Below are 16,865 nucleotides of genomic sequence, written 5' to 3' on the forward strand. Positions count from 1 at the left end.
CTGTGGTGCACAGATGTGGCTCAGATGCTGTGCTGCTGTGGCTCTGTCATAGGCCGGCAGCTACAGCTCTGATTCAACCCCTACCTGGGAACCTCCATATGCAGCAGATGTAGCCCTAAAAGACAAAACAAAACAAAAAAACCCGACTGGAAATGTGGGCCCAGTGTTGCCAGATCTACTAATCTTCCAAGAAAAAACAAAAGTTGGGAGTTTTATATGAAATTTCCTGATGCTGGCAACTAACGTAAAAACACTCAGCAAGCCAGCATTATGCAAGGCCAAGAAAAATATCTGAGAGTCAGATGTCCTTAGGCGGGACTGCTATGCGCTGCACAACTCCAGAGGGCGCTGGTCACCTCATGGTGCACAGTTCACACAGCTGCATATGGAGCCTTTGGCCAGGGCTCTGCCTTGTGTTCTCTCTCTGCTGGCTCCTCCGATGGCCCCAGCAAAGCGTGTGTGGTGGCAGGTGTTGACGAGAGGTCGTTCTTTCTCTCACAGGGGGAGACTATCAAAAGAAACCCATAAATGGCCTTAGAATGCAGCAGGCAGGGAAGGAGTGGAAAGGGCAGACAGGAGACAGCGGAAGGAAGCTTCCAGATGTGCCTGTGCCTCTTCGGGGATCAGGAGGAGGTGAGAGAATAACACTGGGGCTGAGTGTCCCACAGGAGGATGGTAGGTTCTGAAGCCTGGTGCCCAGGCTTGGAAATTGCTCCCTGGCGAATTTAGGGCAAACACTGACCAGACGACAATGTGGGACATCTCGGAGTTTGAACTTCATCCCATGGGACCCTTGTGAGACGCGAGACATTATTTTGCAGAGGCTCAGAGAGGTCTCGTTGCTGGCCCAAGGCCACACTGGGTCTACGTGATCCTAGTCTGTGCTGTCTCTGCTGAGAGACAGGCTGGAAAGTTCTGGAGAAAATGTGGCCTTTGCCTACCCCTCCTTGGGCTAAGCCCTCAGGATGCGACAACCCTCCCAGGTTCTCTCGGCATTTCTCACCACATCCCTCCTCAGAGTTCAAACCTGGGCCCTGGTTAAGAGTCTTAACCTTTGTCATGAGCACGTCCCCCAGACGGGAGCCACACGTCCTTCTCAGCACCTTTCTCTGTCCCGCCTCGCCCGGACCGTGCTCTCTGAGGCCTGTCAGGTGTTTACCGACCCGTGACTGACTGACTGACTTGCTCAAGAGTCAGCTGGTAGGGAGTTCCCTGGTGGCCTAGTAGTTAAGGATTTAGCCCTGTCACTGCTGTGGCTCGGGTTCAGTCCCTGGCCTGAGAATATCCTCATGCCATGGGCATGGCCCAAAAATTTTTTTAAAAAGAGTCAGCTGGTGGAATGGCTGACTATCTCCATACAACCCCCTTTGAAAATTCACTGGAAGGAAGCTGGACCAGAATAAGAAATGGCTACTGCATGGCTCAGCGGTTAACGAACCCGACTAGCATCCACGAGGACACAGGTTCGATCCCTGGCCTTGCTCAGTGGGTTAAGGATCCCGAGTGGCTGTGGCTGTGGTATCGGCCAGCGGCGACAGCTCTGATTGGACACCTAGACACCTAGCCTGGGAACCTCCATATGCTGCAGGTGTGGCCCTAAGGAAGACATTTAAAAAAAGAAAAAAAAAAAAAAGAAAAAAGAAATGGCTACCTGAGGAGCATTTTCCACTTGTCCTAAGTCCATCGTTGGCAGCTACCACCTTGTGGTGTCAGGGGACAGGCAGATCTAAGTTCCAGCCCAGGCTTTGCCGTTTACCAGCCCCGGACCTGGAAGAGCCCATCCCCTCTCCCTGCTTCAGTTTCCTCATAGCACCTACCCTAATGGTTTGCTCAGAGGATGGGTGCGTGTGCCCAGCCCAGCGCATAGCACAACCCCAGGACAAAGTCCTCCATCCTCCCACTTCCTGTGGGGGTGGGGCCAAGCCAGGGAGCCAGCCCTCCTCGCTCCCCCTCTCCCTCCAGGATGGAACTTCCTCTCCATCCATTCCCGGGTTCTAGATTCGGCCACGCTCCTTCAGGTCCCAAAGCAAGGACGGAGGCAGGCGAGGTGTTTGCACTTGACAGGGAGGAGAACCATGCTGACGGTGCACCTATGATGCATTATGTCCTTGCTGGCTCCCTGCACATTCCTGACACACTCTGCCGCTCAGACAAAGTCTCTTTACTGTGGTAAGGGACGCCACCACTTCTCCAAGCTTTGGCAGTGTCTCAGAGTGGGGAGGAAAGGTCAATATTTGTTGAGAATTTGGAAGTTTGTTTTAAGGCCGGCTCTGCAGGATGGGGAGGGGGGTGGGGGAGGGAGGCTTGCCTCGGATTGGGAAAGAATCATGATAAAATTGTGTTGGTAGAAAGAGCAAGGCGAGGATTTGGGGGGAAGATAGTCCAAGAATCTGAGGTGCACACTCTGTTGATGGTTCCCCTTGAAGAGTCGCTCTGTCTTTCCAGAAGTTCCTGTAATAAAAAATCAAACCATTTGCTGGGGCTGCTCAGTGTAAGAACAGTAAGAAGAAAAAGTGCTAATGAGGCGGTAAAGCAAAGTCAAGTTCACATAGTCGGTAAGGCATGCCCAGGCTGAGTGGGTGTGGAAGTTTCTGGCTCTCGGCAGGTGCTCTCTGCAGGGTGGGGTGGGGATTGCCATCCCTGCATTGAGGACGAGGAGGCAGAGGGGCTGCTGGTCTAAGGCCGCACAGAGGGATTGCAGCTGGAGGATTCCAGTCTGGGCAGCTGCCTCCCCAGCTAGAGTATGTGCACGGCAGGAGGGGGTCCAGGTCCTTGGGTCTTGCGGACGATGGGCTGGGATGGGAGCGGAGAGATGACCCAGAGAAGGAGTGACGGTGATGACAGGGGGGCCCTGATGTGGAGGAGCCAGGCCTGCCTGGAAGGAAGTGCGTTTAGCTGGGCCCTGAACCTCGGAGCTTCTTGAAGGTTATCAGGAGAGGGGACAGCATCCGCCCTCAGGGGACCGACCTACTGTGTGCCAGGCCTGAGCCAGGCACTGAGCTGTCTTTGCTTGACATAGATGCTACTTCCTCACCTTACAGAGGGAACAGTCCCACATCCTGGCTCAGAGAGCAGACCAGTGATGGGGCTGCGGTTCAGACCCAGGTCTGAGGACTTTGAAACCTACCTGCAGCCCCAGATCTGCCTGAGGTTTGCTCTTTGTAGCTGGGAGGTGGCTGGGGAAGGCAGGCCTCTGAGCCTTTCCAGGAAAGAGGCCGAGAAAAGCAGCCCTCCCTGTCAGGCTGCTCTTGGAACCTGGCCCCTTCCCTGAAGACTCAGATTCCTGGTCAAAGGAAAGACAGACCCTTTGCCTGGCAGACCCCCAGAGTCTCAGACTAATCGGAAGGTCTCAGGCTGGCAGGCTTTCAAAGTCACTCTTTGACCAGCTTGCTGAGCAGCAGCAAGGCAGGCGGTCAACTGACAGCCCCAGCAGACAAGTCTCCTAAAGGACAGTGGACTAGTGGACTGGTGACCTGCCAGCTGATGGACATGAGGGTGCCTGTGTCTGTGACCAGCTGCGTGACCCACTACAGTCACACAGACCCTTGCCTGGCAGCTCTGGGGCTGTGGGCTGCCAGCCCTTGGAACCACCTGGCCTTCCTGGGGCCCCCAAAACTGACTGCCCACCTAGGAGAGGGAGAGGCTGGAATTTTTTCCTGGGGCCTGGCTCCCTGCGTCTCCCCTCATTCCTGTAGGCCACCCTGGCCCGGCCCATGTTCACTTCTTCAGCTGCCCTCTCTCCTGTCAGGACTGGTCCTTGAAAAAACCCTCCCAGGACAGGAAGGGCCTCAGAGACAGCACATAAGGTGGACACACAGCCCTGGACTCGGGACCCTCCTTTCGAGGGAGTTCTATTCCTTATCGGGGGGTCAGACCGTCTACTACCAGCCCTTCTGTGGCGGCCTCCGGCTCACAGGAAGGACTAAAAGGGGGCTGATGACCCATCTGACCAGCCCTGGTTAGTGACTGACTGGCCACTGACTGGTGGCTGCTCCCAGAACCCCGGGGAACGGGGCCAGGTCTTCCCTCGTCCACACAGAGGCGCACACTCTAGACTGAACCACAGGGAGATGGAAGGGTCTACGCTAGCCCAGTAACCCTTTGACCCCTCCCTCATCCATCCCATGGGTTTCTTTCAGAGCTGGGGATCCAGGTCAGGGACTTCTGCCCTCCCACCCTCTGCTCCAGCCTCATCACCTGGTTGGCCTGGCCCCTTGAGGGTAATACCTGGGCCTGAGTTCCTGCGCCAGTGAGAGCCAGCGGAGCTAGTTACCTGCGAGCCTCGGGTCCTCCGCAGAAGCACAGAGGCAGCGCATTGTGGACAAGGCTTCAGGAGCATGTAGAATAGGCACATGAGCCCGCACAGGATCTGGGCTGGAATCCGTGACTGGTTTCTGCTGGTCAGAGGAACCGGGGTTCAGGAACGGTCCCATCAGTCTCCTGAGGCCACATTGGCTTGGACCTTCTCTTCTCCTTCGAAGGGGTCTCCACAGAGCCCCCTCCACGCCCCTTACCTAGGCCAATCACTTAGCTCTCCCTGGCAGGTGTTACTTCTGCTTCAGTATCTCCTTTGTTTCCTCTGAGTGCTCAGGCCTCTGAAAAGGGACATCTCTCTAGTCACACACGCTTCCATTTCTTCAGCCAGATTCCTCAAGCTCTCTGAATGGACATTTTCCCAAAGACATGGCCAATAAGCAAGGAAAAGATGCTCCACCTCATCCGTCATTAGGAAACTGCAAATCAAAACCACATGAGATAGCATTTCTCACTCATGAGGATGATTCTCATCAAAGAGGCAGACCAAGCGTTCCCGTTGTGGCTCAGGGGTTAAAGAATCCGACTAGGAACCATGAGGTTGCAGGTTCGATCCCTGGCCTGGCTTAGCGGGTTAAGGACCCAGTGTTGCTGTGAGCTACGGTGTAGGTTGCAGACGCGGCTCGGATCCTGCGTGGCTGTGGCTCTGGCATAGGCCAGCAACTACAGCTCCGATTCGACCCCCTAGCCTGGGAAACTCCATATGCTGCGGGAGTGGCCCAAGAAAAGGCAAAAGGACAAAAACAAAACAAAACAAAGAGACATGGGGGAAAAAAACTGTAATTGCAATGTATACATGTAAGGATAACCTGACCCCCATGCTGTACAGTGGGAAAATAAAAAAAATTAAAAAAAAACCCATGATAAGTCAAGATAGATTGTGAAAGAACTGAAAAAAAAAAAAAAAAAAAAGAGACAGACCATAATAAGTATTAGCAAGAATGTGGCGAAATTGCAACCATTATCCACTGCTGGCAGGAGTGTCAGTGTTGGAAAACAGTTCCTCAGAAAGTTAAACATCGAGTGTTAACTCATGTGACCCAAGAGCCTGACTTCTGGCTGTATACCCAAGAGAACTGAGAACAACTGTCCACGCAAAAAATTGTGTATGCGTGTTCACCAAACCTGAAACAGCGCCAATGTCCATCAAGAGATACGTGGATAAACAAAATGTGATAGATACACATGCATGCCCTGGAATATTATTCAGCCATCAAAAGGAATGAAGTACTGATTCATGCCACAACGTAGATGAACTGTGAGAAATTATACTCACTGAAAGAAGCCAGTCCCAAAAGACCACATGTTTAATGATTTCATTTACATGAATGTATATGAAATATCCAGAACAGGCAAACCTAGAGAGCTAGAAAATAGATTCGTGGTTGCCAGGAGCTTGGGAGAGGGAGGAATGGGGAATGATTGCTGATGGGTATGGGATTTCTTATTGGGGTGATGAAAATATTCTGGAATTAGGTAGTGGTGACGGTATATGACTTTTTGAATATATTAAAACCACTGAATTGTCTACTCTGAAAGGGTAAGTTTTATGGTATGTGAATTATATCTTAATTTTTAAAAATTCCTCCGGCTCCAGGTACCTCGTTATGAGGAGCACAAAACCCTCTCTGGTGGCGGTTCTCTGTCACCCCCCTCCCTGAGTTTGCCTTCCAGGTCTGGAGATGGAGTGGGAGTCCCCACCTCCCCGCTCTGGGTTAGAAGTGTCCTCAGGGCAGTGTTCAGCTTCCCCATGGAGTTTGTTGAATGAGGGGAAGCTCCTGCCAGGTTGAGAGGGATCTGACACAATGGAGAGGCTTCCTCAGGAAGTGGGGCCTCGGGAGGGGAGGAAGGCCAAGGAGGCCTGGCCTGCCAGGAGGTGCAGGTGGTTTTCATTCTAAATGAAGGGGTGGAATCTCCCCAGGCCAGACTTCTGGCTCCTCGCTGAGATTACATGTCAGGAGACCTTGAGAGATGCCTCCGAAAGGGCTGCAGTGAGGGGGAGCCTGACGTGGTTACCGCGGTTACCATGGGAGGTACATGCAATGGGGCCGAGGATCCAGGTTCTAACCCAGCTCTGCCTCCTGAGGCATCTCCACACTTGGGGCCTCTCTTTGACCAGGGGTGGATGGGCAGGGGTTAAATGGGGTGACCTCTGAGGGCCCTTTCTGCACAGCCCAGCAACACGGTTCCTGCATGATTTGGGCATTGGGCTGGTTAGCTCTGTGGTTACATGTAGTCTGGTGCCCTGTGCAGGTGATGGTATTTCTCCAAAACTAACCCTAGGTGAAGCCTTTATGGCCTGACGTTGGACCAAGCCTTGACCCTACGCCTGGTCCCAGACCTCTGATCCTAGACTGAGCAAGACAGACTCAGACCGAGACTCAGCCTCCATGAGCCCTGGATGTCTCACAGCTAGAGGCCCCAGGGCGGCTAAGGCTGTGCATTTCTACAGTAAGGCCACAGCTTAAAGCTTGTGTGGCAGCATCTTCTCCTTAGAAGGATGCTTTATGCTAGGAATGAAATGAAGGCATCACTAGACGGTCCCAGTGGGATCTGGCTAGCGTGGGCATATGGAGCACACACCCACCTTCTCAGGAAGGGCCCTTCCAGCACCTACGATGCAAGAAGGCTGACAGGTTCTCACCACCCCTTGAAACACCTTGGGCTGCTTGGGTCATCTCCACTCTCACCCCCGGCTGTCTGTCCCACAGGGCCAGTGGGTGAGGCGCTCCAGGTGCCAGACAAAGACACCAAGGCCATGATGGGCACAGAAGACACACCTGGAGGCAAAGCCAGCCTGCATCCTCAGGACTTGAGGCCAAGTGTGTTCCACAGCATCAAGGTACCTCTCAGGGCCTGGCAGGAGCGGGGTTATCCGAGCTGGGCAGGGCAGGCTCTACCACTTACTGGCCATGAAACACCAAGCACATTGCTCCCTTTCCCTGAGCCTCAGTTTCCTCTCCTGTAGAATGGGTGGCAGTGATCTAGGTAGCAGCCCTTAGCTCGGTTCCAGGCCCAGGCTCTCTCCTTCCCGAGGGGCTTCTCTGTGGGGCAGTGAGGGGCCAGTCTTTTTGCCGCCTCTTTTTCTAGTAGGAAAGAGCAGGACCTTGGTGACCCTGAACCTGTATGAATCCTGGGAGCTCTGGCTCCGCCAGGGGCAGCACTAAACATCCAAGCATCCGCTGGAATCTTTCCCGCATGATCTTCTTTAGTTCTCACAGCAACCCAGGAAGGCAGGGATGTCACCCTCTTGCACAGATGAGGAAACCAAGAACAAAGACTATTTTTCAAGCTCTGGCATAAACACTCTATTTTTAATTCTTTGAAGCAAGTTTTTTTTTTTTTCCTTAGAAATTCTGCCAGTTTTGTAGAACTGCAGGCAGGTGGGGTATGTGGGTGAGGTTGGGTGGGGTGGGGCTGGGCAGCTGGGGGGGGGTTGTTGTGTGCAGGTGGCCGCCCAGGGGAGCTTCCAGAGAGCACAGAGTGGGGCAGAGAGCTTCCTGGAGAAAGGGGCAGAGTGGTGGAACAGGGAGGGGGTTCCAGTCCAGCCTGGTGACGGGTGCTCTGAGGGGCAGAGAGCTTCCCACCATTCTGGGCCCCATGAAGACCCTGCTTTCTGGCTTTCATGTGGGTCCCCGGTGCCCACCACACCCCCAGGCACCCGGGACGGCTTTTCCAGGTTTTAGGCCCGGGTGAGAAGCCGTGTGCTGCTCCCTAACTCTCTCTCTCTCTCCCCTTTTGCTCTGGTCTCTGCCTCCCTCCGTCTCTCTGCTGCTGCCTATCTGTCTCCTCTGGCTCGTTTCTCTGTTTCTCTACCTCATGGCCTCACTTTCCCTCCATCTCCATCTCTGTCTCCCTACCCGTCTCCCTGCCCCCCCCCCCCCGCCCGCTGCTGCCGCCCCCGCGGGGGCCCCCGCAGTTTTTCGTCCTGTGTCACAGCCTGCTGCAGCTGGCGCAGCTCATGATCTCCGGCTACCTCAAGAGCTCCATCTCCACGGTGGAGAAGCGCTTCGGCCTCTCCAGTCAGACCTCCGGGCTGCTGGCCGCCTTCAACGAGGTACTGGCCCCGGGGCAGCCTCAGGGGCAGACCCTGCGGAGACTCCACCCCCGCCACCCCAGCCCCTCCCTCCCAGTGCCACGTGCAACCCCATCACAACCACTTCCCAGCCGCCCTTGGGGACACTCTGCTGGGGCACGGGGACGGGGGAGGCTTTCAGAGCTAGCCAGGGTCCCCATATCCACCCACTCTCCTTTCGGGTCCTTTAGCTTTTTCCAGGCACCCAGCTAGTGTCTGTCCCAGGAGGGAATCAGAGGCAGTCAATTCCACAGGAGTGGGAGAGGTTCAGATCAGATCCAAGGCAGACTTGGGGGGGGCGGGGAGGATGCCAGGGTTGGAGGTGCCCCAGGATCCACGGGCCTCTGCCTCTGGGCGGAGGGCCAAGCAGTGGGGAGTAGACAAGCTGCTTTGGGTGGATTTGGAGATCAGAGTCCAGCTGTGCCCAGCCCCTCCCCCACCAGATGTTTGCACCCTCGGAGAAGGCCGCTGTCCACAGAACCCTCTCTCTCTACCCCACCCTCTGCAGATTTCTGTAAAATTCTCTCCCCGCCCTTTTTTTTTTTTTTTTTTGAATTATTTGAATTCTTTAATCTCTTTTATTACCCTGGCCTACCATTAAGATAATCTGTAACAAAAAGAATAGAGTACATTAGCACAGTGTAATCGGATTAGTAACCAGGAAACAATACAAAATGGTCCTTTGGCTATCTAGCCTTTTTTTTTTTTTTTTTTTTGTCTTTTTGCCATTTCTTGGGCCGCTCCCACGGTATATGGAGGTTCCCAGGCTAGGGGTCTAAGCGGAGCTGTAGCCACCAGCCTATGCCACAGCCACAGCAACGCAGGATCCGAGCCGCGTCTGTGACCTACACCTCAGCTCACGGCAACGCCAGATCCCCAACCCACTGAGCAAGGGCAGGGATCGAACCCGCAACCTCATGGTTCCTAGTCGGATTCGTTAACCACTGCACCACGATGGGAACTCCATTTTTTTTTTTTTTGTCTTTTTTATTTGTTTGTTTGTTTGTCTTTTTAGAGCCACACCTGCAGCATATGGAAGTTCCCAGGCTAGGGGTTGAATCGGAACTGCAGCTGCCGGCCTACACCACAGCTCATGGCAATGCTGGATCCTTAACTCACTGAGCAGGGCTAGGGATCGAACCCACATCCTCATGGATACTAGTCAGATTCGTTATGGCGGAGCCACAAGGAGAACTCCGGCCATCTGTACTTTCCAGAAGTGATGTGTCACTTTCCTCCCAACCAAGGCCTGCGGTCTGCACCACAGCCTCAGTATTCCTTATCACCCAACTCCCCATCTCAGAGGGGGAAAGGGAACGTCATTACATAGCTCTGGGGCCTTGGGCAAGTCGCTCCCTGACTCCAGGGCTCGGTGTCCCGTCTATAAAATGGAGAATGGCCCTCCTTCCCAGGGTCAGCCCTCCCACTGGCCCTCTGCTAATTCTGCCCCACTCGGCCGACAAGGAACCCGGGGCTCAGAGGGTGAGTATTTCATCCTTGGTGATCGGCCAGTAAGCAGCTGAGTGGGGTACACACCCAGCGTCCGACACAGAGCCTGCCCTTCCTGCATGCCCTCAAGTGCCCTCCAGCACCCACATCTGAGGATTTTGAAATTCCAAGCCTGAGTCCTCTGGCTTTAGACTTTGTTACTCATTCAGGACGTCCCGGAAGCTCAGATCCCTCTCCTTGACTGCCCCACCACCCCAAGTTCTAACCCGGGCTCCAACCCGTATTCTAGAATGAAACTGAACCTCTAGCCTTGTCCACGCTGCTCTCAATTCTCTCCATAGTGGGAGCAGTGGGGCCCTTCCTAGGAAGCCCTGGCATCGGTATTTGTAAGAGGGACCCAAATGATTCGTATTCAGACAGCTAGTCCATTCTATAGAAGGGAAGACCAAGATTGGCCATGGTGACACGGAGGGCCCCCTGCTCCACTTTAATGGGTCCCCTCATCCCTTTGCAGGTGGGGAACACAGCCCTGATCGTGTTCGTGAGCTATTTTGGCAGCCGAGTGCATCGCCCCCGGCTGATTGGCTATGGTGCTCTCCTTGTGACCGTGGCAGGCGTGCTCATGACTGTCCCGCACTTCATCTCAGAGCCGTATCGCTACGACCACACCAGCCCTGGTAAGAGCAGCAGGGGGCGGGCTGAGGGTGGACAGGAGTTGCTGCATTTCCATGCACCAGGGCCCATCCCCAGGCTTCCGTCGGTCAGGATGTGCCCAGCTTCCCAGCACGTCTGCTAGTCCCCCCCCCCCCACCCACTCCACTGCCTCCAGCAGTCTCAGCCCCGGCGGGTCCTCTGGCAGCCCTGGGCAGGGAGGTAGGGTGTAGTGGGGCAGAGGGGTGAGGGCCTGCTTGTATGTCACTGTCTTTTCTTGAGGTGGGGGTGAATTAATAACACAGCCTCATCGAGGGCCTGGCATGTGTAGGTTCTCAGGAGATGTTTGTGGACTAATAATAGCAGTATCACCCAGCACCTATGAGACACCACTCTTCTAAGCACTTTACATGTATTGATGCATTTAAGCCTCACAAGAAGCCATGATATTGATGAAAGAAAGAATGAGTGAGTGAATGCACAGACAAAAACATGAAAGAATTTTAGGAATAGTGTAGCCTCTGTTTAGCCCAGTGGGATTTGTGAGAATCACCTTGACAGATGAATGCTTATCCCTTGGAGAATGACCCAAGCAGTTTTTCCTGTCCGGTCTACCCATCCATCCACCTACCCATCCACCCATCTGTCCACCTACCCGTCCACCCATCCATCCACCTACCTGTCCACCCATCCATCCACCTACCCATCCACCCATCTGTCCACCTCCCCATCCACCCATCCGTCCACCTACCTGCCCACCCATCCGCCCACCTATCCATCCACATGCCCATCCACTCCCCATCCACCACCCCTTCCCATATGGGGTCCACCCAAGAAACCCTAGTACTGCCTACTTTGTGGTGGACCCTCTCAGGGGACTCAGTCCTTGCCTCCTGGGAGCTCCCAGTCTGGGAGAGAAGAGAGACAAATAACCCCTCCCATTCCCCTGCCCAGGGTATCAATTGTGTGAAGAAGGAAGGACAGGGCTGTAGGAGCCCAAGGAAGGAGCCCGCAGTCCAGCCTGACATCCTGGAAGGCTTCCCAGGGGAGGAGGGCTGTCAGAAAGCATCCTTCCTCCCTCGCCCTCCCACCAGCTCAGACCCCGGAGCTCCTACTCCATGCCAGGCCCAGGGGTGGAAGGTGGAGCAGATATGACCAGCCCTCAAGAAGCTCCAAGGGAGCAAGTGTTGGCATGAGCACGGGTGGCCCCGCCACAGGCTGAAGAGTCCGGCACCTGGGGATACGGCCAGGGAGCCGTAGAGCCCTGAGTAGGGGAAGGACACTGGAGGATGGAGTGATCTGGGGGAGGTGGCATTTGGGCCTCAGGGTAGAGAGAGGGGGCATATCAGGTGGTGGGAGACGCATGCGTGATGGCCACGTGGGGGCAGGAAGTTCTGGCAGGCAGAGTGCTTGTCGGGGCCTGAGCGGAGAACTGTCCAGAGGCCGGATGGGGATGCTGAAGAATGATGCTTCCTCGCATTTCTCTGTGCAGAATTTTCACTTTAACAGAGCTTTTCCCGCACAGGATCACACACGTTCTTCATGCTCACTGCTGCACACCGCCCTGCTACTCCCCAGGAAACCCCAGGCCCGCAAAGCCCTTCTCCTGTCTGAGCCTCAGTGTCCACATCTGTCAAATGGGTGAACCAGACGTGGTGACCCCCAAAATACCACCTGCTCTGACGGTCACAGCTATTTCCTTCACTCATTCCTCAGCAATAGTAATTAATTAATTCTCATTAATAGTTATGTGCAGGCCCTCTGCTGGGCTCTGGGGACCCCGGGGTGGAAAAAGAAGACAGAGCTGTATAATCCTCTTATCTAATGTCTAGCAGGCCCTGTACACAGGCACCGCTCATCACTCTTAATGTTTACCATCCTTTGAGCAGGTGTTATCATTGTCCTACTTTGCAAATGAGGAAACCGAGGCACAGAGAGGGTGGGGCTTCCCCAAGGCCAGCCACTAGTGGAGCACTGAGATGCCCAGGTAGCCTGGCCCTTAGAGCCCCTGCTTTGAACTACTGGATCATTCTGCTTCTGAAATCCATGTTTTTGTGGAACTTGAATTTGAGGAAGCTTGTTTGAGAGATGAGGACGCCAAGACCCAGAGGGGCTGAGCAATGGCCTCTGTCAGTCTCACCGTCTTCAATTCATGCAGCCTCGGGTGAGGCTCTAGGTCCTTGCCCTTGGTTCACGTGGCTTTTTCCAGCTCCAGAGAGTGGCTCTCTGGGCCAGGTGGACACGGCTTCAGAAAGGGCGGGGCCAACCACAGACAGAAGGCCCCTCCTAGACCCACATTTGGGATAATAATAGTATGAGGGTCTCTTTAAGTTTGCTCACCAAATATTGGTGAGTTACAGAAAACGAATGTCTGGTACTAATTTAAGAAATGTCCCTTTACTGCACCCTGCATCTGTGTCCCAAGCTGACCCCGAGCCCTTCCCAAAATGAAGGCCAAGAGCATTAGAGCCCTCTGAGGTCCAGGCCCTGCCTTCAGCCTGCTCCTGACCCTGAGACAGCCCTGCGGAACTTTCAAGCCCCTGGTGTTGCATGTGCTGTGACCTCTTCCTGGAACACCTCTCCCCACCTTCTCTTTCTGGAAAATCTTGTTTGTTCTTCCCCGAGTCCAAACTCTACCTCCTTCAATAGCCCCACCCCACCCCCACCCAGGAGCCACCATGGCCATGGCACTTCCACATACCTCTGCTCAGATAGGTGGCACAGGGCCGTTTAAGAGCATGGACTTGCAGCTGGACTGCTGGGTTCCAATCCTGGCTCCACCCCTTGCTGGTTGCTGCCTGAGCATCAGTTTTCTCATCTGCGAAATGAGAGCGCCCATGCCCTGGGTTTGTGGCGGGGTCAGATAATTTACACACACGGCACTCAGAACAGTACCTTGCGCCAATAAGTGCTGTAAGTCTTAGCGACTGCTCTTCTCTTTTTATCACCTCTCAGCGGACCTGTCTCAGGACTTTGAGGCATCCCTGTGCCTGCCCACCAGAAAGGCCCCAGCCCCAGCCCCAGCCCTGTCCAACAGCAGCTGCTCAGGCTCCACGGAGGTCCAGCATCTGGCCGTGGTAGGGATCATGTTCACAGCCCAGACCCTCCTCGGCGTGGGCGGGGTGCCCATTCAGCCCTTTGGCATCTCCTACATCGACGACTTTGCCCACAGCAGCAACTCACCCCTCTACCTGGGTAAGGACCCGGCCACGCCTGGGGCTCTGAGCGGGGGCCAGGTCGGGCTGGGTACAAGTCCCTGACCTCTGCTCCATGTGGCCAGAGAGGCCCTGGAGAGCTTCCCAGGCCTGAGGGGCGGGGGAATGGGCTGCTCGCGTTCACGGGAGGCTGGGCAGGCGCTGACCTGCAGCGGGCAGCCATGCCAGTGGGGCCTGACCTAGGCATCCTGTTGCAGGGATCCTGTTTGCAGTGACCATGATGGGGCCAGGCATGGCCTATGGGCTGGGAGGCCTCATGCTGCGCCTTTACGTGGACATCGATCGAATGCCAGCAGGTGAGCCTCGGCACACGCAATTGTCCCCAGGAGCACGCAGACCCAGCTCACTGAGCATCGTAGGAGACACTGAGCCTGGGGGGACCCAGGTTCAAATCCCAGCAGTCCCACTGACCTTAGACCTACCTCTTAACTTCTCTGAGCCTCAGCTTTCCCATCTTTGAGATGCTCTGTCCTGTCCACCTCCCAAGGCTGCAGTCAGAATGTGGTGAGAGGGTAGCCATAAGCTCTACAGTGGCATTGAATGGGGCGTTGTAGTTATCACTGGTGTTACAGATCCTCACCCAGTTCCACCCTTGAGCTGGCCCAGGCCCCCAGCCCCACGTTCGGATACGCTGTGGGGCAGACAGGGCCACATATTCTCTCAGCCTATAGAGGGCTCCCATCTTTAGGGGGAACAAGCCCCAGATGACGCAGAGAGGACGCTGGCCTGCTGGAGAGAACTTTGAAGCAGGACTCAGCTACCCTGAGCCTGTCTCAGGTGGGAAATCCACTGGGTAACCTCTAAGGACTCTACCAGTTCTGACAACCCCGGAGCCTGGCAACCTGTGCCAAGGTCACCATCTGGGGAACAGCAGTCTCTGCTCCAGGAAATAGTCAGGTGGCCCAAGGAGTGGGACCAAAGTTTGTTCTGAAGGCAGCCAGGAGGGAGGAGTTTGGGTAGGTTCCATCTCTGGTGCCCTAAGGGGCATGGGAGTGGCGTCTTTGTAGAACAGGTCACTGTGGCATCTCAGCTGCCTGCTGGTCACCAAGCAGCTCTGATCCCCCAACTCTGCCTTCTGCCTCCCACTGTTCAGATGTCCCATCCTGCACCTGGAGATTTTTCAGCAAGCTCTAGATGCCTCAGGTGATCGAGTAGATGGACGCACCAGATTCTGTTTCTTGTTCTCCAGGTTTTTGCCCAAGTGCGCCTGCAAAAGTCAGGACAGGTCCAGGCAGCTCTGAACAAGAGTTGGTAGCGACATATGGAGATTCCCAGGCTAGGGGTCTAATCAGAGCTGTTGCTGCTGACCTACGCCACAGCCACATCCACGCGGATCCGAGCCACGTCTGCGACCAACACCACAGCTCATGGCAATGCCAGATCCTTAACCCACTGAGCAAGGTCAGGGACCAAACCTGCAACCTAGTCAGATTCATTTCGCTGCGCCAAGACGGGAACTCCTGCAACTCCTATCTCCCTTGATGGAATAGTCCTGGGAGTCCGGGAATCAGTTTCCCAGACACACGCCAGCTCAGGGCAAGGGATTATGTTTCTGGCTCTGCTGACATCATCCTGGCTGCTGTGACACCTTCGTGGGTGGATGTGCCATTTCTGTGGACCAGGGTGCCACCTCCCTAGTCCTTCTTTCTCTCTGGGGATTTCATGAGCGGGGCCGGTCATGTTCACTGCAGGCACAGACTTGAAAGTGAGAGGCGGAGGGTTTGAAGAGATGCGAGTGTGAGCTCCCACCAGCCTGACCCGGAAGCCAGGGCATAGTAAGTGGAGGAGGGAATCGGTGCAAAGGCAGCTCCACTCCCAGCTTTACAGATACATTTGCTGAGTGCTGACTGTGTACTCTGGGCCCCGTCCCGGAGGAGCTCAGGATCAAGCACCCGGGAACCAGCCCCACTCACGGGGTTGGTGTCATCATGCATCTAAATTGTTATAAAGTGTTTGCAGGAGTTCCCATCGTGGCTCAGAGGTTTAGTAAGGATCTGGTGTTGCTGTGATCTGTGGGGTAGGTCGCAGACGCGGCTCAGATCCCACATTGCTGTGGCTGTGATGTAGGCAGTTCGAGCCCTAACCTGGGAACTTCCAGATGCCGCGGGTATGGCCCTAAATAGACAAAAAAATAAAAAATAGAAATAAAGTGTTTTCAGATTCTGTGGTGATTGAGAGAGGACATACCCGACTTGCCAGGGAGTCAGTAGGTTTGATGGGAGATGTAAGCACTTCAGGCAGGAGGTACATCTGGGATAATCTTGTCCCAATTACACCTGGAAGGGGAGCAAAATCACCTGGGGAACTTGATAAAGTTACAGACTCCTTGCTCACCTTCCCACCTCATGCTCTGGCATTTATGTGCCCGTACTATTTATGGGCCTGTACTATTCTTTTTTGCGGGGGGGGTGGGAGGGGCTATGCCTGCAGCCTGCAAAGTTCCTGGGCTAGGATTGAAACCCAAGCCACAGCAGTTTCAACATTGAATCCTTCACTGCTAGGCCTCCAGGGAACTCCCCCAGCACTATTCTAAATGTTTTTGTTTGTGTGTTTTTGTCTTTTTAGAGCCACACCCGTGGTACATGGAGGTTCCCAGGCTAGGGGTCAAATCTGAGCTATAGCCACCAGCCTACACCAGAGCCACAGCAACTCAGGATCTGAGCTGCGTCTGCGACCTACACCACAGCTCACGGCAACACAGGATCCTTAACCCACTGCGAGAGGCCAGGGATCGAACCTGCATCCTCATGGAAGCTAGTCGGGTTCATTAACCACTGAGCCCTGACAGGAACTCCTCTAAATGCTTTACATAGTTTAGTTTCTATGATTCTCACAACAACCCTATAATGTAGGTGCTACTGATATCTGTATTTTACAGAGAAGGAAACTGAGGCATCAAGAGATTAACTAATTTGCCAAAGGTTATGTTAGCAGTGGGATTCAGACCCAGCAGTCCGTTTCCAAAGTTAATGACAGTGACCACAGCACACATTGCCTTAGTAGTTGAAAAAGTCAAGGCCTAGGAAAGGCCAGAGACTTGCCCAAGGTCACACAAGGCATAACTGTCAGAGCCACGACTGGAAGCTGGGTCTCCTGACTCTGGGCCCAGGCCACTTCATGTCTCAGGCCAGTCCTGGGTGGTGACCAAGAAGTGACACCCC

The 16,865-nt window shown here is 54.5% G+C and overlaps 1 protein-coding gene and 1 long non-coding RNA gene across 15 annotated transcripts in view; one reads left to right on the forward strand and one right to left on the reverse strand.

Moving 5' to 3' along the window:
- The window catches only part of SLCO2B1 (solute carrier organic anion transporter family member 2B1), a 47,981-nt gene that overhangs the window by 7,315 nt on the left and 23,801 nt on the right, over positions 1-16,865 (forward strand). For 4 of the 14 annotated variants that reach the window (XM_084975245.1, XM_084975247.1, XM_084975248.1 and 1 more), the window contains 6 exons: positions 2,446-2,555; positions 7,026-7,156; positions 8,234-8,371; positions 10,353-10,515; positions 13,445-13,684; positions 13,902-14,000. In XM_084975245.1, the coding sequence (XP_084831371.1) occupies positions 7,073-7,156; positions 8,234-8,371; positions 10,353-10,515; positions 13,445-13,684; positions 13,902-14,000 (724 nt within the window). In that variant the 5' untranslated portion in view covers positions 2,446-2,555; positions 7,026-7,072. Of the gene's footprint in view, positions 1-501; positions 634-1,899; positions 2,170-2,445; positions 2,556-7,025; positions 7,157-8,233; positions 8,372-10,352; positions 10,516-13,444; positions 13,685-13,901; positions 14,001-16,865 lie in introns of those variants that run through there. The other 10 variants (XM_084975244.1, XM_084975246.1, XM_084975241.1 and 7 more) reach the window with 7 other exon arrangements.
- Positions 88-15,980, reverse strand: LOC102160367 (uncharacterized). Its single transcript, XR_014814734.1, has 5 exons — positions 15,892-15,980; positions 14,127-15,402; positions 13,191-13,307; positions 4,274-4,733; positions 88-2,451 (listed from the first exon to the last, which is right to left on the reverse strand). It is a non-coding gene; the product is annotated as an uncharacterized LOC102160367 (long non-coding RNA).

This window comes from Sus scrofa, chromosome 9 (genome assembly GCF_054392235.1).
Source record: "Sus scrofa isolate SSC_HxYL_T2T_F1_AM1 chromosome 9, Sscrofa_HxYL_maternal_Yorkshire_Landrace_v2.0, whole genome shotgun sequence".
Taxonomy (NCBI): Eukaryota; Metazoa; Chordata; class Mammalia; order Artiodactyla; family Suidae; genus Sus; species Sus scrofa.